This window comes from Molothrus aeneus, chromosome 3, assembly GCF_037042795.1.
Source record: "Molothrus aeneus isolate 106 chromosome 3, BPBGC_Maene_1.0, whole genome shotgun sequence".
NCBI classification, from domain to species: domain Eukaryota; kingdom Metazoa; phylum Chordata; class Aves; order Passeriformes; family Icteridae; genus Molothrus; species Molothrus aeneus.
Window position 1 is genome coordinate 98,262,560 of NC_089648.1, and position 20,608 is coordinate 98,283,167.

General features: G+C 40.2%; 1 protein-coding gene across 2 annotated transcripts in view; it reads right to left on the reverse strand.

Annotated features, from left to right (window-relative positions):
• The window catches only part of PHF3 (PHD finger protein 3), a 51,798-nt gene extending 39,227 nt beyond the window's left edge, over positions 1–12,571 (reverse strand). Inside the window, exon 1 of one of the 2 annotated variants that reach the window (XM_066547463.1) lies at positions 12,524–12,571. Coding sequence is in view for 1 of the 2 variants with exons in the window: in XM_066547466.1 (XP_066403563.1) it covers positions 1,447–1,690 (244 nt within the window). In the remaining variant the exon portion in view is untranslated. Of the gene's footprint in view, positions 1–1,446; positions 1,691–12,523 lie in introns of those variants that run through there. The other variant, XM_066547466.1, reaches the window with a different exon arrangement.
• Between the last annotated feature and the right edge of the window lie 8,037 nt (positions 12,572–20,608).

Here is a 20,608-nt window from a genome sequence, read left to right on the forward strand (position 1 = left end):
AAACAAAACATTAAAGCCATAAATCAAATCAGCTTTGAATCCCTTAGTCTTCTGACAGCCTGAAAAAGCAGCCCCCAAATAAATGCATTCACTCAACTATTTTTAAGGACCTGAAGATTAATTTTGATTATTTAAGTAGTAATAGTACTAATTATTGCACTACTGATCACTTTCAGGACAAATACATGCCAGGAAGCACCTGAAAGTTTGTCCATACCTTCCAAAATATCCAGCTGTACCCTATGAGTTAATTCAAGAATTTTAAATGCAGTACAGGTTTGCTGGAGGATGCACAGGATGCAATATAACAAACTAATTTGCAAGTGAGGGGGAATTTGGTTTAGTTATGTACATTATATGGCCTTATGCATTTTAAAAGGGATACGATTTTTGTTTGGCAGGCTACCGAGAAAAATGTGTAGGAATTCAGACTATTGCAAGAGTATACCAAAGCGTTAAGGATGGCCTCAAAAATGTTCTTCTGAAGTAGGAAAAAAATGCCAAATATCTTGTTTTGGCTTGATAGCTCACTTTTTCATTACCTTAAACAGTATAATCTTTGATTTACAGTTTTCCATTATGTAATACCACGTAATTTAGTGACGGTGAAAATTTAGTCTGTTAGTAACAGTAAAATATACATAAGGAAATTATGAAGATTTTCAGAAGCAGTTATAAAACTTACTCAAAGAAATTAAATATTGAGATAATAATGTAACTGCAATAATCTACAACACTTCTAGCAATGAAGCTAAAAAATTTTGTTTTTTAAACTTCCAGTCAAATAAAGAACACTACTAAGAACAGAGTATATTTTTGTCTGTAGCATCAAATTCAGTGTAATTTTTCCAATTCTTCATAAAAATTAATCATTTTAGGGATTGGATCACCCCTTTTTTTTTAATTTTCTAAAATTACTCAATAAATTCTAAGATTATTTTTATTTAAAACTTTGGTCTAAATTGTTCCCAAATCAGGTATTCCAAACAGTAAAAAATAATTTTATGATCATTCCAGGGTCTTGAAGCCAACCAGAAGCACCCAGAATCCAGAAACAGCTCAGTACCAGAAGGCCTGGCATTAACAGAGCAACCCTGAGGTAAGTAATTTGTACAACTCTCCTGCACCTACTGCTACTCCAGAAATATGGTATTTTTTGAGCCAACCAGTGACTTCAGTGATCAGGCTCACCACCTACACTAAACAAATCTTGACTCTCGTTGGAAGTGCTATTTCTGATCCACATAAGGAGCTTTCCTCGATTGTTACACTACAAAATTAACAATTCCTGCACATAGTTTACATGCCAGGCATGTATGAAGTGCATTGAAAAAGGGCAGCAAGGTGACAGAAATACCAACTTCTTATTTCTAAGTTATGAAAAAGGGTTGGTACTAGAGTGAAACTGTATTTTAAATTGTAATCTTAGAAAATTGTAAGATTTACCTGTAGAACAAGGCATCTGGAAATTGGGGTCATTGCTATCCAAAACAGGCAAACAGAACTGGGCACTTGCAGATCCTAGCATAGGATCCTTATCGCTGAGCATGTTCTTCAGCGAATCCTCTAAGACATTTTGACTTGTACTAAAATCCTCACAGACTTCATTCTCCAGGTTGGATTCTAGAAATAGGGCATCATCTAATTGTTCAGTAGGAATTAAATGGTTAAATGTATCAACTACATCCATGAAGACTCCTGTGTGTCTTTCAGCCCTATAGAAAGACAAGAAAAATACCATAAGAAAATAAGCTACAAATTGTAAAACACCGAAGACACCAGCACATTTTTTGGCTCTTGTGTTTTATAAAGAATGCTTAAGGTATTTAAGAATTATAAAAACAAATAAAAAACTGCTTATGGCTTAGTATGGCCCACTAAAAATCACAACTAAAAATCAATTCCCTAATTATTTTTAAAAGAAATTCCATGCTAATCTCCTCTATCAGCATCTGAATGTTGACACTTCTACAGAGTGTGAATAACAAAGGTAACTAAACAGCTTCTTTTTAAAATGTTTAAATCTTAACCAGCCGAATCGGATAGGACACCAGAGGAGGAGGATATCAAGAACAAGTGAACCTGGAGATAGCAGCACTGTGAGCATGACTTTCTTCATTTTAAACGTACAAATGTGAGGTCAGGTTCCACTAACATCAATGGAGCTGAGAAGGTTCCAGAGCCTGCCATACTATTAATATGGTGTACTACTGAGAAGAACTGTATTTCTGTTCAAAGAGCAACTACCAGATACTTCATAGCAAGATAGTATTTTTAAACAGCAAGGTTTTATTTCTATTATTTTCCATCCATCAATACAGTCAATAAAATTACATCAATTTTATACGAAAAATCTGATTTCAATCAGGTACATGAGAATTCTGAGCTGGCATCAAAAGGAGGAGCCTTTTGAAACTTCAATTTTGAAGAAGTTTAGATGAATGTCTAGAAGTCTACATAAGGAATTGTATACAAAGATGGCAACTGCATTTTACAAGGAATTCTTTATTTTCTAGATCTTCTTTGCAATGCAGCAGAAGTGGAAGTACTGAAGCAAAGACTTAACTATTAAGTATGTATAACTAAACATGGAAACTAAGAATGGAAAAAAAGTCAGCAAAATACTTTGGAAATTTTGCTTTAGCATATCCTCAAAGTGGAGAAAGATAACCATAATAAATATGAGCAGACAGGTAAGGAAAATGGAGCAGTGCAGTACTGCCTGGCTTAATTTGGCAAACAGGATAGTCTGAAAGGCCAGTTTTTGGCACACAAGGCTGTTAAAGCTTTTGGAAACAGCAAAAGGACACAAGTAAGTATCCTGTTCCTTCTTTCATCATCCTCTCCCACGTGAGATAATTATTTTTTTAGAATGAACACACTAATTAAAGGAAAATGACAAGTGAGAATTGGAGTTTGCAGTGCTTGAATTACTTTCTAGATGGTTATTCCAGCAACCTGCCACTAAATAAATCCAGTACTTACACTTAATAGAACATTAAGTATGCTTCCTTAGACACATTAATGGGGCATTTCTGTTTTAGCAATCAACTGGGAATATCCTAGCCAGAGACACGTAAGGGCTCTGCTACAATTTCAACCCTATTTGCGCATTTTGTTTCACAAATTTACAGAAACTACAGGTTTAACACGAATGGTGTTTCCTTTTGTTTGGGTGGGGTTTCTTAGGTTTTTTTTTTGTTTGTGGGGTTTTGGGTTGTTGGGGTTTTATTTTCAAACATGCCAGTCTTTCTTCCTTCTCCCATAGGGCAGCTCAGAAGAAAGTGATGGTCAGGTATAGAACTGTGTCTCTGCAGAGCATGTTATCTTTCCAATTTCTACACACAATTTCTACACAACAAAGCAGTCTAATACACGAGGTCCTACTGACCAAGCAGCCAGAGTGACGTTTAGCAAAATTAGAAATCACGTGCATTTAGTAAAGAGATAACAGACTTCAGCAGCAAGTTGTAATTTGAAAGCACTCTCACCAAAAAAAATGGACTTCTTTTGTCAAGCAATGCAGTGCATCTGCATATACACCACACAAACCAGCATCTAAAACAGCAAACATGGTTTCTGAAGTTCCAAATCTGGCAACAAATGAAGAAGCAAACTAATGGAGTAAGTACTATGCTGCACTGTATAATCTATTTTTATTATTATGCCAAGTAGTTACAACAATCTGATACAATAGGATAACCTACAAGAGATGTAATGGCTCCAAGTAAGAAAATAATTACAAATGCCCCAATACAGTACTTTAAAGTACCTTCCTGTAATGACAGATTTTTTCATATTAGCATTACATGAGCAAAAGAGTAACAGCCACAGGATAAAATTATGGTGAACCCTGACATTAGCAAGGGTCAGTTATTGACACTGCAATTACACTGCAATAGAATACCTACATATTGTGAGAATGCAAGAAACCTTTTGCTTCCAACATTAAAAAATGGCATTGGCTTTCAAGACACAATAACATATCCCAAGCTTTTTTTCTGGATAGGAGAACATTTATATATTTGTTACTCAAATATTATGGTTCCCAAAGCAGTGATGACCACTTCATAAAAAGCAATGTTAAGAAGCAAAGCTCTTGCTACAAAAATCCCTGACAGAAATTAACCTGTCTTCAGTGATGTGATGAAGAAAAAGATAACTTCAGTTTTTTAAGACTACCATGCAGCCATTCAGAAACACTAAAAGCACTGAGAAGTAACTGTCAAAGCAACTATACATGCAGTGGCCACAAAGACCTTCAATGAGACCTAAGTAGCTAGCAGAGAAAATTCAAGAGGAATTTTACTGAAAGCTTTATTCCTGGAGCATGAGCCTGTGATCAAGTATTAAGTTCTACCCAAATTTTGCATCAAAAAGTCAGGGGGCTTGCCTAAAAATACTACTAGCACAAAATCTAATATTAAAGAACTTGTTCTACCATTTTTAAAATACAAAGTTTATGCCAGCAAAATCAAAATTTTGCTTTGCCTAGTTCAAAAAACCATTCTGCAATTATTTACATAATTGGTACACTACCAAGCTATTTTAAAGTTATTTCTAACATTACTAGATTACCTATCATAAGAAGTGTAAAATCTGTGGGACTGAGGATGAGAGATAAACTTCTTTTGCTAGACAGCTGTTAAAAACAGTCGCTGCAAGAAAAAAAAAACATCTTCCCCTGCACAATGCCTTCAGTGTATGAATTTTGAATTTGAAACACTTTGAACATCAGGAAAAATAGCCAGAGGTAGAGGTAAAATCACAGCTAAGATTTTCATGCTGACTTATTTCCAAAGATAATCCTAACCCCTCAAAGGAAGAATGCGTTACTGCACTGGAACACAGCTGTGCCCTCCCCTTGAACCCTGGCGGCCGGTGCCTCGGCAAGGCTCCCAGCAGACCGAGCGACTCCCAGCGCACGGCAATTCACAAGGGCTTGCCCGCTGCGGAAAATCAGAAGCAACAGAATATGAAAAGTATTATGCACACAGAACCAGTGAAGAGTGTTCATAAATGAGGCAAAGGAGCAAGTCCCAGTCAGGCTCAGTTAAAACTCCCACCCACTGGCTCCTGGAGCATCAGAGCACAGCAACATACATGAGGAGTCTGGGTAAGAGAAGAGCTCACCATCAAGGAAAGCTTGAAGTATGGCCAGCATTCTCCTTAGTTCAGTAAATACATTTCTCTTACACCTTCGAAAATTCTTTGCTTCTGTCAGCCCCCCACCGCAAAACCAGAAGCAACAATTACAGAAGTAACATTGCAACAATTACAAAGTAACTCACCAACCAATCCCTGTCATTAAGTGATCCAACACTATAAACCCTGCTGGAAAGGACAACAGTCAAATATGACTTCTAGAATTTTCCCCACATTATGTTTACCATAAAATTTCTTCACACTCTCAACACTGTTTCCTTTTACAGTCTAATTCTTTCAGTTTAAAAGAAATAATTTCTTCCACTGCTGAATTAGTTTATTAAGCCAGGTGTGCCATAATATTGCCTCAAATCCCAACAAATCTGGTATGAAATAAACACGCTGTAGAATCTGCCACAGCAGATTTTTATCTTCTCCCCCTTTACCATATTTTCATTACATCTTTAACAGTTCTACATGAATTTTTAAAATTCAAAGTTAAATAGTCAGAATGATCACTTGCTAAGAAAAGAAACTGAGATCTCAAACAAGCATATCCTTCCAAACTAATCTTAGAAGGGAAGGAAGACTAGAAACTGGACAAGAGATATTGCACATCTTTAAGGTTTTTCATTGCTTAGTTTGTCTATGAAAGAGGCAAAGAATTACTTCAGTTCCTGTTATATTATTTTCTTAATCACAACAGAGAAAAATAATTTAGTGGAGATCTCCAACTGCATCCACATGTTTCTATCATCTTATCTAAAACCCACCTCAGGTGATCACAATTTGTATTTACCACTAAGCATTCCTTGTGTTTTTCACATGACCAGGTAGGTCATGTTTAACCAACCTGGTCACCTTTTATGACCAGGTAACCCACCTAGTGGATGCAGGGAAGGCTGTAGATGTTGTTTGTTTGGATTTTAGCAAGGCCTTTGACACTGTCTCCCACAGCACACTCCTAGACAAGCTGGCAGCCCGTGGCTTGGACAGGAGCACTCTTTGCTGGGTTAGGAACTGGCTGGACGGCCGGGCCCAGAGAGTGGTGGTGAATGGTGCCGCATCCAGCTGGGGCCAGTCACCAGGGGTGTCCCTCAGGGGTCTGTGCTGGGGCCAGTTCTGTTTAATATTTTTATTGATGACATGGATGAGGGTTTAGAGTCTTTCATTAGCAAATTTGCAGATGACACTAAGCTGGGAGCGTGTGTGGATCTGTTAGAAGGACGTAGGGCTTTGCAGAGGGACTTGGAACGGTTGGATGGATGGGCAGAATCCAATGGGATGAAGTTCAATAAGTCCAAGTGCCGAGTCCTGCACTTTGGCCACAATAACCCCCTGCAACGTTATAGGCTGAGGACGGTGTGGCTGGACAGTGCCCAGGCAGAAAGGGACCTGGGGGTGCTGGTTGACAGTCGGCTGAACATGAGCCAGCAGTGTGCCCAGGTGGCCAAGAAGGCCAAGGGCATCCTGGCCTCTATCAGGAATAGTGTGGCCAGCAGGAGCAGGGAGGTCATTCTTCCCCTGTACTTGGCACTGGTGAGGCCACACATTGAGTGCTGTGTCCAGTTCTGGCCCCTCAGTTTGGGAGGGACATTGAGATGCTTGAGCATTGTCCAAAGGAGAGCAATGAGGCTGGTGAGGGGCTTGGAACACAAGCTGTACGAAGAATGACTGAGGGAGCTGGGGTTGTTCAGCCTGGAGAAAAGGACACTCAGAGGTGACCTTATCACTCTCTTCAGCTTCCTGAAGGGTGACTGTGGTGAGCTGGGGCTCGGTCTCTTTCTCCGGGCAACAACAACAGAACAAGAGGACACAGTCTCAAGCTGCGCCAAGGGAGATACAGGCTAGAAATAAGGAGGAAGTTTTTCACAGAAAGAGTGGTCAAATACTGGAATCATCTACCCAGGGAGGTGGTGGAGTCACCATCCCTCGATGTGTTTAAAAAAAGACTGGATGTGGCACTTGGTGCCATGATCTAGTTGAGGTGTTAGAACATGGGTTGGACTCGATGATCTTAAAGGTCTCTTCCAACCTAGAAATTCTGTGATTCTCTGATTCTGTGACAGGCTAAGCATACTCTTGACTGCATTTTAAACTAAGTCTACCTTAAAAAGTAGCATGTTAAATTTAATTTTCCAACTACATATTTGGATATATGTTAGATACATTTGTCTTGATATTTTATTTTTTTCTTTATTTTCCTTTACATTCATTTTGTTCATTTTTTTACAGTATTCACACATCATTTATTTTACAAAGCAAATGTTAGGCTTCACAGTAATTACTCTCTTTCCTTCCCTCTCTGGCCAGGGGGTGAATTTAATATATCTGTTTACCTTTTAAACTTGACTTTCATATTTTAGCTTATATTTTAAAGTTAGCAATATAAAAGAGAAGCTTCTGTATGTTTAATAATTGTCAAACTAAAAATAAATCTGGTTTATTAAAGTTCTCAAAAGTTGGACTTAAAAAAAAAAACCCATTTCTACAAAGAAATATTGCCAAAAAAAGAATTGCCTGAATTGGGGACAAGGATAGGCAAAAACATGAGGGAACCTAATGAAGGAAAAAAAAAAAAAAAAACTCAAAAAAAAAACCTCACACTGCTTATTTAGGATATTCAGAATCCTAGATGTTGAATAGCCTATCTACTTTATTGACCTGCCTGAATAAGTGAGTCTGAAACTGCTGAAGATAGCACAGCAATACTACAATTCCTTCCATTTCACCGAAGTACGTTTCTGAATAGTGTCTGTCACTTCCAATTTGCTGAATCTGTCTAGTGCTTTTAAAAGTTTTGTACATCTAGTTATTGACTGGACTATTGGGAGACATTGCAACGTTCAAGATACAACATTTGGTCTCTGGACCTTGTGCTTATGCACACCCAATGACCAACAGCAAGCACTAGTGATGATAACTCTAACAGACTCCATTAAAAAGATCCATATTATATTTATTTCTTCAAGCAGTAAACTCTGGAAGGAGACTAAATGAAAGGAACAAACTATTTGGACAACTATCACCTTAGACATCAAAACAAATGGGAAAAGCTGATTCAGCATTGTTACAGAAGAATTAGAAAGTAACAATAACTGACAAAAACTTTTCATCAAAAGAGGAGAACTGCATCTTAATTGGCATGCAATTAGGTAAGAACACAAGCACCTTGAAAAAAAAAAAAAACAAACAAACAACTCCTTGCTCACACTGTATGGCATCTACTGAACCCAAAAGGGACACTCAAGGTATGAAATGTCTAACTTTGCTCACTGGAGCTGTGATGTCAGACCACTCCATGGGCTCACTGATACCTTGACACTTAAAACCCATCTACCAACCAATGTTACTTCAAAGCCCTGATGCACGTTTTACTACCATCCTCCTCCTTCCTCCTACACAAACTTTTAAGTTTAAGCTCCCAAGTATCTAATGGAAAATTAAGGCTAAGTAGCCATGTATCCATGTTGCCATGCTTTAAGCACCAGAAGCTGCATGCATTCTGTTCATAGATATTACAGCATCAAAAGCCAGAACAGAGACCCACATCTTCTGTAGCTAGAGATTTTACCCAATGGGGTTCACAGTCCAAACACATCATGGGATTAAAGAGAAAAATCAATATCAGGCGGTGCATCAGAGGCAGCGTCAGTAAGAAGATATCAACTTGACAACTTTTTGGTGATTTTACCAATCTCACTTAGCAATGTGCTTTCTACTCTGGTTCATTTTGGCTCAAATCCCATCACCTGGGGCAGTCTTCAAGAATTAAATTAACTCACAAAATATTTTTGACAGAACAAGCAATGTGATCTATGAGCATATGAATGGCCATCTAGCCACAAAAACATGTTTGGAAAGGGTTAAAAGAAGCTTTCAGCATCCTTTGTCAAAAAAACAAAAGGATGCTGACACTTATAGAATAACACTTGTATAACACTTGTATAGAATATGGTTTACTGAGGTTTAATCTTTAAGCATCATCAAATTTGACCTTCCTCATTCACTTATCTCCGAAAAAACAGGACACTGGCAAAAACCTGCCTAACAGGAACATGTATGCAAATAGGCTGATTTGAATCATCGATACTGCTGTAAAGGAGGGCCAGGTACACTTTGCTGACAAATTTATACACTGAAACATCGACCCATTAGGTATCCATATGCCACCTGTTCCCTTAGGTAAACCCCCTACTTATTATTTATTAATTTAATTCCTCATTTAAAATTTAAGATCTAGCTTTTAGTGCCATCAAAACAAAGCCCTGCTAAAGACTAAAAAACACGAAATGTAAATCTGAGCATTTCGTTAATTGTTAAGAAGCTCTTCTATACTATATTTGTGTTTACCTCACTCTGAAGTCTTCAGACATCAACTGACACAAACCCCTTGCTACTAAAATCTCAACAATAATAATGACCTCCCAAAATCTATCTAAAATCTAAAGTTATGTGCTGCTCCCCTCAATGACAGAGCAGGTATCTTACTACTTGCTATCATGGTATTTAAGAGAGCAGACAGCTCAAGATACTTACTTTGTTAAACCTTCTCTATTCATAACTCATTCACCAGCCATAACTGTACATCAGTGTACAGTGAACAGAAAGGAAAAGTAAATTTAAAAAAAAAATTATTTAGAAGACAAAGAAATACAGAATGAATAGAGAAACCTTTTCTTAATCACAAAATATGAAATTGTATCACTGAAAATCATCTTAGCAATTATGTTTAAAAAAAATTCCTCTCTCACCCTTACTTTATAGCTCAAAGAGGCACAAAGTGCTGCATTAAAACTTCTGTTATGTCAAAAAACACCTTCACAGTGTGAAATGTGGAGTATGTAAATGAAAAATGCAATTTTTTTACATTGTGAAACATTAGGTACTCTGTTTTCCCTTGCTGGACTGTCCCACCAATGAATACACCTGAATACCACAGAAATTAGGCATAATCAAAGACCATTTGAGTCTCTCCATTGCTGTATATAACTTTGGAATTTCTAAGTTCACTACCCAGAGGCATTTCACTGAAAGTAAAAAGATGAGGAGAGATTGTATTTCCACCATTACTGCTATTCTTTTGAACTCTTCCACCCTCAGGTTTCTCAATACTTGTTTCAAGTATTTTCAGCTGGAACACAATAAAAAATGTTAAACTGTGCAGCAGGTTACACTGATTATTTGTCAGTCACTGGAGAGAATATTTTCATTTGTAGTACCTTTTGCATTTGTCAGTGTCTCTCTCATAAAGATTTATTTGGAAACATCTATTAGAATTACAGTTTGTTTGTTGGGATTTTTATTAGCAACAGTTAAAAGCTTAATAGCTAACCCTTGTGAAGTTTTTCATAGAAATATGCCATCCATCATGTAGCTATATTGACACCACCCAGGAGAATGTGACAAGCTGTCTGAATCTTTCACCTTCTGCTTCTATAAAATGAACTCTCATACCCCAATTCAGTGAACTTTATCATCGCTACTTCATAGCATTACCTTTCAAAAATATGCCCTTACCATAAAAAAAGCTTCTAATATAATATGGCTCTCTCCTTAAAGCTTGTATTTAACAATATTCAGGTTGATTAGGAAAAATTAATGGCAAAAATTAAAATAACTAAAGAAATTCATCAGCTCAACTCTGAGCACAACACAAGTGGTAGAGGTAAGCCTCTTTTTAAGACAGCGGTTGCAGAAATACAGTACATTAGCATTTTCAGAGTTTCTGTTTTCCATAAAGCACCTTACCACTGTGTTGAATTAAATCTAGCCAACATGGTTTGTAGTTAGGTGCCCTTTCATTTTGCAAATGTAAAAGGCATACAAAAACTGAATGATTGAGTAACAGGCAACAATAGCTGAAAAAAAAAATAGGTGCTCAGAACTCCATATTTATATGCATAATTTTTAAAGCCAACTATAGAAATTAAAAGTAGAAGCTGCTTGTTATGGAAAAAGAAGAGCTTTATTGCAGGACACACACTAACTGTAAACAGAAGTGGAATTACTCCAAGAAATGTAAAAACCCACGTTTTCAAGGCTCCCTTACATTGTGTCCCAAACCACAACAGATTAATTTATTAAGCAAAACAAACCATGAATTAGTGGTTATAAAGAGATGCCATATGTTTACCATCCTTACGTTTAATCCTAAAATATTTCCACTGTTTAGTGATGCTAATATTCATTTTGATAAAAGCAAATGCATAAAAATTGCATAATGAATTAACAACTACATGAAAGACACCACAACTACAATTTGCATGGCGTAGCTCCTGTCACCCCCCATTCCTGTCTTTCCTTACTGGTTTTTACGCTTCACTCCATTGGCTATTTTTACTAATTTAAACTATGCCGCAGACTGCTCTTCATCCAAACGCACCCTGCACGGCTCTAACAGGTCTCCCTTGTGCACACCACACAGAATGAACACTCGCAATCACATGAACGATGCCTCTTCTAAAGCCTGAGAGTTATTACGTGCATCCCAGTAGCAAGCAATAAACGCACTGTCCCAGAAACAGCACCTCATCCCAGATAAGGATCTGGAAATACCACCAGGCCACTGAATCCCACAGCACTGCTGATGACTACATTTTCTCCCGCACTTCCTACATTGGGTACTATACACAGGAGTTGAACACAGAAATTGTTGGTGATGCTAAGTTTAAAACACGGGAGGAGGCGCCCGGAACAGGTCAGACCAAGAGCAAGAAGAGCAGGGTCTAAATTGGTGATTGTTTCTCTCTTTGGTATGGGACAACAAGGCATCGGTGGCTCAAGGGGTGAGAAGAGGCAAACGTAGAAGGATCGAAACGCAGCAGCTGCAGGGCAGGGAAGGCGCTGTGGGAGAGCTCTCGGCAGCAACACGACTCCGGGCAAGGAGCCTGCGGCAGGGTCCCGCACGGACACGGGGCGGGAGCGGCCGCCGCAGGCAGCGAGGCCGGGGCCAGAGCGCCATGTCAGGTGGCCGGACCCGGCCGGCCCGGGGCCCGCGGGTGGCAGCCTCCGCAACAACCGCGCCGGGGCCGCGGGGCCGCACCCGGGCAGAGCGAGGCGGCCGGGGAGCACCCCCGGGGAGCGCCCCCGGGGCCCGCGGCCGGACCGCAGGTCGCCTGCGCACAGGAGCCAGCGGCGCCGCCGCCTCCGCGCACAGCCCGTGCCGCGGCCCCGCGGTGGAAGCAGCCGCGTCCCGCCGGGCCGCCCCTCGCCACCCGGCCGGGCCTGGCCGGCATAGGCCGCGGCTCTGCCGCCGCAGGCCCGGCCCAGTTCTGCCCGGCCCGGGGAAGGCTGGGGGGCGCCGCGCAGCGCAGCGGGGTCCTCCACCCCCGCTCCTGCCCCCTCTGCCTGCCCCGTCGCTGCCGCAATAACTCACCCGCTCCGCCGCCCAGCGCTGCCCCGCGGCCGCGGGGGAAGGGACGCGGCGGCCGCGCCAAAGGGAGGGAGGGCGGAGCGCGCAGCTCCGCGGGGGCGCGCGCGCGGGCTGCCCCCTCCCAGGTGGTCGCGCCCGGCTCGGCCCGGCCCGGTGGTGGCCGCGTGCCCGCTGCCCCGCCGGTGCGCGCCCCCGCGGCGTCCGGCGCGCCGGGCCCGGCCGCTCACGTGACGGCGCTGCTGGAGGGAAGGAATGGGGGACGGGCGGGGGCGCGCGCGCTGCGCAGGCGCCGGGCGGGAGGGGTCGGGGGCGGGGCAGAGCCGCGGGACCCCGGGCCAGGCTGGGACTGAGGTGTGGCGGTGGCCCCGGCCCGGACGGGCTCCTCAGCGGAACCGGCCCTCGCGGCGGAGCCGGGCGTGTCCTGGGTACCCTCACTGGCGTCGGGGGCCGCAGTACCCAAGGCGCCCGGTGGCAGCCGCGGGCCCGGCCTTGGGCCTGACGGGCCTGCCCGGGCCCGGGGCAGGGCGGATGGAGGGCGGCCGGCCGGCTCCGCGGGTTTTCCCGTAAGACCCTGGCTGAGGACACGCATGGCGTGACTAGTGCATGTGTAATGATGTGGCCTTTTGTCTTTGGGGAGCAGCTGCCACCCCCCTGCTCGGTGCAGCCCGCATTATACAACCTGTTTGTTAATCTGTCCTGTGCGCCGTCGGCCCCGGGCGGATTCCTGCAGCTCCCGATGTGCCAAGCTCTTCGGTTCCTACACGTTGGACAGAAAAATCTCCGCAGTCGGTCGGTCCTGGGCAGACATGTCTCATGCTGCCTGTTGGTGCAGGCGCGTTTTCACCTTCTCTTTTCCCGGTAACAGTTTGTGTACGCGCCTTGCAGGACCTGTGGCGCACATCCGCACGAATCGACACCTAAGGGGACTGTCGCGGTGTGCGTTGTCGGGACATCAGAACCTGGAGTAATTTGGTCTCCACATGATGTTACTAAAGAGCAGGACTTTCTTTGTTAATTTGTGTTACAGCATTAGCCGAATGCAGCATACGTTACGCTGCTTTCAGTTGTGATGGCTGGCATGAAGTGCAGTGCAGGCTGGTTCTAGCATATGCCAAGTTTCAGCACCTCTAAAAGAGAAACTTGATTTTTAATATTTCTAAAAATCGAATTTGGAATTACCTTATATATTACTATATTAACGCTGCCTTTACATATTCCTAGTATTTTGTAATTAAATACAAACATGATGTAAGGACAAAAAAATTGTGTTTCCTTCAGTTTCCTTTTTTTCAGTTCTGTTTTGAGTTTTTGAGATTGTATTCTCTAGGGCTTTCTGTGGTGCTATGAAGGCTGAAATACATTGAATGCATCTCTTGCTGCCATGACACTAAGAAAGGAAGCATTAAACTGAAGGCATGGTAACACAGCAATATTTACAGGCAATACACAAGGTATTTGCAACAGAACAGTTTTGGAGTGGAGCAGTTTTTAACCTATGCAGCATTGTTTTTCTCCCTGCCCTTCCAAAGCTACTTATGCACTTTACCACAAGTTGGTTTTCTCCAGTTTTCTTCCTGTACTTCCTCTGTTTCAGAAGGACTCTTTTCTTTCCAAAACAAGCATCTTTTAAAAAAAACCCTGAATTCTTACGATGGTGCAGAACTGAGCTACTGGGTTGGTTGCACGAACTTCTTCAAAGACTTTTTAGGCACAGAACTTTCAACAAGGTGCTAACCCTCTAAAATACTGTTGATATTATACAAAGAAATGAAATTACTTTCTGAAGCAAAATTCAGTTAAGTAGAATTTGCATTGCACAAATTTTCCAGCATTCAGCCCTTTTGATTTCATTTCTTTTGACACAAGCAGCAGGCAAAGCATTGCTGGTAATCTGATCATTGTTCATTGCTCTATTCAGTTTTTTCTTTACACTGTCAAAAGTCACAGAACTCCAGTGACCCATCTCAGTTTAACAGAGTATGTGCACTTTTCTTTTGCCATGGCCATACTGTGTAGCTCCATTTATGTAATGAACTTGACCATCTAAAGCACCTGTGTTGCAGTTCAGCATAAAAAAAAAGAGCACCCCAATAGCAAATTTTGTAGGTATTACAGAGGCCTTTGTGTACAGTGACACACCAGGTGTACACAATTACAGCTGTGCCATTCTTCCCTAGCAATATTTTATCATGTAATCCCTTTATACATGAGCTATTTGGTAGTAGGCCAGATCTTCCGAGTTGTTTCCATTGAAAAGTTACCTATTTATTTTAAGTCTTCTAGTGCCCTGAACACAAGAAAAAGCAGCAGAAGGCAGTTTCCTTGCTTATAGTTCCAGGCCTCTATTTAGCCACAACTCTTCCCAAGAGGTTTGTGAATTATATTCCTTATAGTTTTTTGGTCTAAATGGAATTTTTGAAAATATACTCTGTGCAGTCAGATTATGATCAAACTGGTCATAAACATGGCTTGCTTTTTACTGTTAATTATGCTTTGGTTGTCAAAATGTGGAAAAGAGTTAGATTGCTCCATGTGCTTATCTGGATAAAGAATGTATTGGGTATGGTGGTGCCCTGCTGTAGGGCAGTATTTGCTACTGTCAAAAAGCTGAGATATGTTACAGCAGTAGGCCATTAAATATTCAAACAGTGTCTCACAGGAACATCTTTCTTTTGTCTGCAAGATACTTGATTTAAATGATTTTAAAACCCAAGTGCTGCATTTATTTTGTGAATTGCATAACTGAAAATGTTATACAAAGCAGAGTTAGACTTCTGAAATAAATTGATATGTGCTACACCACCAGTTACATTTATCTGCTGAATTTACAATATTGAACAAGCTCTTTTTTTTTTCTGGTTACTGTTTTCTGAAAGTATCAGAAATACTACATTGGGACCCCTTAATAATTAGATAGCTGCTTTTCATAGCTTACTGCCATGATTTTTTCCAGGAAGAGCAGCAGACACTCTGCTCACAATACCTGGGATTTGCCAATATCACTTGTTCAGGAGGCTCCATAGTTAGCTCGTTTGAAGTTGATTTTAAGTTACTGTGAATTATATCTTTAGCAAAATTTAAAACTGTTAGTTCCTCTGATCTTTTCTATTTCTTGTGTAAGAAGAATTGACTTTTTCAAATGCAGAACAATAACAACCAATAATCTAAAATTTTCTAATCATATAAAGGAAACCCACATATTTTGGTTAAGAATATCTGATTTGACACTATTTTTTCTTTAATTTCCTACCTCCTCCTTGCTTTAGTTAGTATAGGAACAGTAACATGTATGCACTTTTCACCAAATTTATGACATCATTCTCTTTCCCCACAAAAAGACTCACTAGTAGCTGACAGTTGTTGGATCAAACAGAAATTACGTGTCCTACTCTAGAAAGTAGCAGAAAAACATTCAATTCCACAGGTGAAAGGGACTGAGGCTTTTAAAATTACCCATACAGCTAGGTGGACAAAGGCAAGGTTCTGAAGACAAAGGATGTTTAGCCATTGACTTTATGACTAAGGGTAGGTTTTTGTAGAGAGGTAAAAGGTGTAGAAGCTACAAGCTGTTAAGAATTACCCAATGCAATACACAGATTCAAGACTGAAAAAAGACATTTTATCCCAGAAAGTAAGACAGAGATGCAGTTATATGCAGAGATTGGTGTAAAACAGAAAAAAATGCTTTAATGAACTTTTTTAGTGCTAGAGGAAAACAAACTTTGATAGACAGCACAAAATATGCCTTTGAGACTTATGTCCCAAACTAATTTGGGTGGGTATCTATGGAACTGCTGCTGGTTATGAATTCTCTGAATACCTGAGATTTCACTCCAGTACTATTTACCTTAATTTTTAGCTTCTATGAAGGCAATTGTTTGGTAGCCTGTGTCCAGTTCCCCAGTACATGAAAATATTGACAAACTGGAAGGAACCATGGTAGAAGGTCACTGAGATTATTAGAGGCTTGGAGCATAGACCGTATTGTGCTTCTTCACCCTCCTGATGAGACTGAGGAGGCAAATTTCCTCTGTCAGTTACCTGGCAGATGAATGTAGAGAGGAAGAGACAGAGTGTCTTGGAGGTCACAGTGAAAAAATGTGAGAAACAGGGGAATTGCATCTGGGGAGATTCTAAATAGTTCCCAAGGGAAGAGTTTTCAGCTGAGCGACAGATATTGGGAAGAAGCTGTTATCTCTATCCTTGAACATATTAAAAACTAGATTCGATAGGCTCCTAAATAACCTGATCTAATTGTGAAGTTATCCCTGCTTTGAGCATGGGGTTGGACTAGATCACCTTCTAATGTTTTGTCCAATCTAAATTACTCTATATTCTTAATAGCACAATTAGAGGATTTCCTTTAAAAATATCCTAATGCTTCAACCCAATAATATATGATAATTCTCTCAAACTCCCTTCCTGGACTTGGCTCAGAACTGCTTCCAAGGCAAAGGGCTTGGAATAGAACTTATTGAGACCCAACTTCAAAGTAGTATAAATACTCTGGTAGTGCTGAAAGACAATTGAGACAGGCATATAAACATCGAGTGCTGTTGAACAGTACCTAATTTTTTTCCAGTGAAGAAAACCAGGTAGCAATGAAGGAAATCCAGAAAGGAGTTTCGATGAGAAGTAGACAAGCGAAATAGAAATGACCAAGAATTTCTAGACAGGGAAAACAGGAACAAAATAAGGTCAAGAACTTGGGAGGTAAAGACTCTGTGTTTGAAATAAACCTTATGCAGCAAAAGGCTAACTCAAGATCAGGCAACTGAAAGAAGTATGAGGAGAGGTAAAAAGGGGTGTGATTTAACACAAATATGGGAAAGTTTGCATGCTCTCCATCAGAAGGATAACCTTAACAACACAAAGTGATTGGATATTATAAAATTGTCTCACTGATTAGATTAATATAGGAAACAGCCAGCGTCTGCCTAGAAAAAGGTCTGCCCATTAGCAAAATTCTGTCTATTGAATAAAGACACAGTGCAGAAACACTCCATGTAGGGTGGCCTGAGGCAGCATCTGAGAGCATCAGGGGTATAAAGTTCCTGCCAGGTACCCATCCTCCACAGCATCCTGCAAGGAACTCCCACTTTGAAGGCAGGGAGAAGAATCCTGCTGTACAAAACCAGGGAGGGAAGAGTAGGGCAGCCCATCCCTGGGACAGACAGGGGACGTGTTACTCTGGAAAACCTTGTGCATCAAGTGTAAAGAGATGAGTGTACTTGCAGTATGAGGGAACTCCATGGTTTTGCACATCTGCTATGGCCCTCTTGTCTTTATGTGCTTTTACTATGATGAACTGAAACTTGTCACAGTTGAATTGAAATTTTAAATGCAACTTCTGGGTTTGCATGCCCTACCTAAAGACACACAGATTTACTGGGGAATTGAAGAAGGCAAACTAAGATATGTGTAGCTTTCTACTAGCACTGTGGACATGCGTAACAATGCTGAGCAGCACTGTCCTGTTCAGATTGTATCAAACTATACTCCTATGAATGGGGAAGAAGAGTTCATCACCTGCAACTCTTGCTCCTCCAGAGTCCAAAGGTAATTCAAGCTCTGTCCTATTCAGAACAAGCATCAGTGGAACTTAATGATAAAGCATGTGCAAATTTATAAAAAGGATAAAAATCAGCTACTGCCATTACTCCACCAATAAAGTGAGATTCAGACTCCAGTCCAATAGAAAATACCCATTCTGTACATCTAGGTTTTCCTACAGACGCAGGTTACATGTAGTATTGAGACTGAATGTCTTCTCCTTTGTGAGTATTTCTGCCTTGAGCATTCCTATGTATCTAAACACTGGTATCTGATTTTCTTCAGAGTTCTCATTTGAATCAGAAACTGAAGCAGGCAACTTGATCTTCTGGCACTGTCCCTATCATTTCTTGTCAGATCACTATTTAAACACTATTACCTCACAAAGAGGCTTTCAACTGATAGGGAACTTGTGTTGTTATTGAGATAATTATCAATGCATTAAGACAGTATGTATCAAAATTAACAGCAGTCATGCAGGTGACCATCAAGACAAAAATAATGCCACTTGCTGTGGTTACACATAGCATAAACTCATATCAGTAAGATTAAATTGAGTTATAATTGTCAATGGTTATTACACATTAAGAGCAGAGTATGTGGAAAGAAATACTTTACCTGACTTTGAACTATTGCACTTAAAGAAGTTAGGTGAAATTTATTTAATCTGCCTGTACATACCAATGCTAAAAGCTGAATTTGCCATCCCATGTTCCCTTTACAGAATATGCTCTCATTTTTAGAGAGCTCTTCAGCTAACCTATTTTAGGTATCTCTTAACATAGGAGAGCTGAGACATACCTAACAGCAAAATTCCTTTCACTAAAAAATCTGTATTTCTTAAGTCCCTCCTAGCTATTAATAAACCCATCAAATTTCAGCCTGATTTTAAGAGCTGAATTCAATTTGTGAAGCATAATTGATTTTTTCTTTACAGTGGGATTACACAAATACATACAAAAGGTAATAATAATCTTCTTGGGACAATACTATCTCTGGTTTGATAACTTTCCCGATACTGACAGAAAATACTTGCTTAACAAAGACACAGCAAAAGCCCAGCAAATCTAAGATACTGTTTTGAGTGCTCTCAGTAATTATTTAAATAATGTTGCACATATTAAAAAAAAAAGGAAAAACAGTATTATTAATGCTTCAGTCAAGCACTCAGAAGCTTAAAAACAATTAAGGTAAGATCATATATGAACCCCTAGTCTGGCCCTCTCAAATACATTTATTTAATTACAGAAGATTTCTTCCCCCATCCCATTTGTAAGGATAAAGAATGCTCACATAAATGAGCAGAGCCTTACTACTTTTCTTACTGCCAAAGACCTTAAGTCTAACCTTGGATTCAGCCTCAATACCAAATTACTCATTTTCTCATTGCTTGTTCTGCAATAAAGCTGATGGGTCTGATCACTTCAGAAATTACTGCTTATCTCCAGAACTGCCCCACTAATTTAAGGACTGGAATGGATTTTTATACACTGAGAACTGAAGACAGGGAGATTAGAAGTATTAATTACTTTTGAGTACAGTCTGAAGTGGCTCAGGACTGTTGAGAAAGAGTTCCACATAATTTCATGTATATTTAAGTATAAGTGTTTACAGACTTAAGTGGAAACTGACTGCTCAGCACTTTTAAGAATCAGAGTCAAGAAAATCACATTCAATTTTATACCTAATTTTGGATAATCAGTAACAAAGTACCTTGTTTGACTACCTTTCCTCCAAATTTTTAAGGGACCATATGACAGAACAATATAGGGAATTAATCAGTTTTCTGCTGCACTAATTGCAAACTCTCACCCCATTTCCCATGAACATTTCTGCTACATGCTAAGGAATGATGTAAACACTGCCACCATTTATGTGTCACATTACATAAGCCATTAAGTCCACAGCACAAACCAGTCTAGCAGATGACAGGAATGTACTACAACATACCTCTTGATGGGGCAAAGCAGTTACACATTGAAAGCATCCAAAATTAAGTGTTACATTAAAGCCTGTTTTCCATGCCCATCTTGGCAACAGAAACATTGATGACTTTGGATGTCATTCCATAACATTTCTTCAGTCAAATGAAGCTGTATTCTATTAAACAAAATACCTTTTAAACCACGTTCAGCTTCCACAGGAAAGATGATCCAAAGTTTATTTTACTGCTTTAAAGATTGTGCTATATTATATTATTTTAGGCATTTTAAAATCATACAGTGTTCTTTATAATGAGGCCGTAACTTCTCCAAAAGCAATCCTTCAGAAATCTCATTGACTGCTACTATGATCCCACCTCACTGTTTAGAAAGGAAGAGATATATTAACCAAAGTTTAACTCTAAGCAGATGTGAGCATTGATCACCTCAGCTGCCTACTAAGAGCACCTTCTAGTACTTGTCAGGAAGTTTAGTCACCACTTTGGAAACTCAAATAACAGGTCTTTGCTCACGCATTTTTTGGAACATCTTGTTTGTACATAGCTTCAGTCTTGACAATGAAGCATTCTATCACATTATTTTTACTTGAATT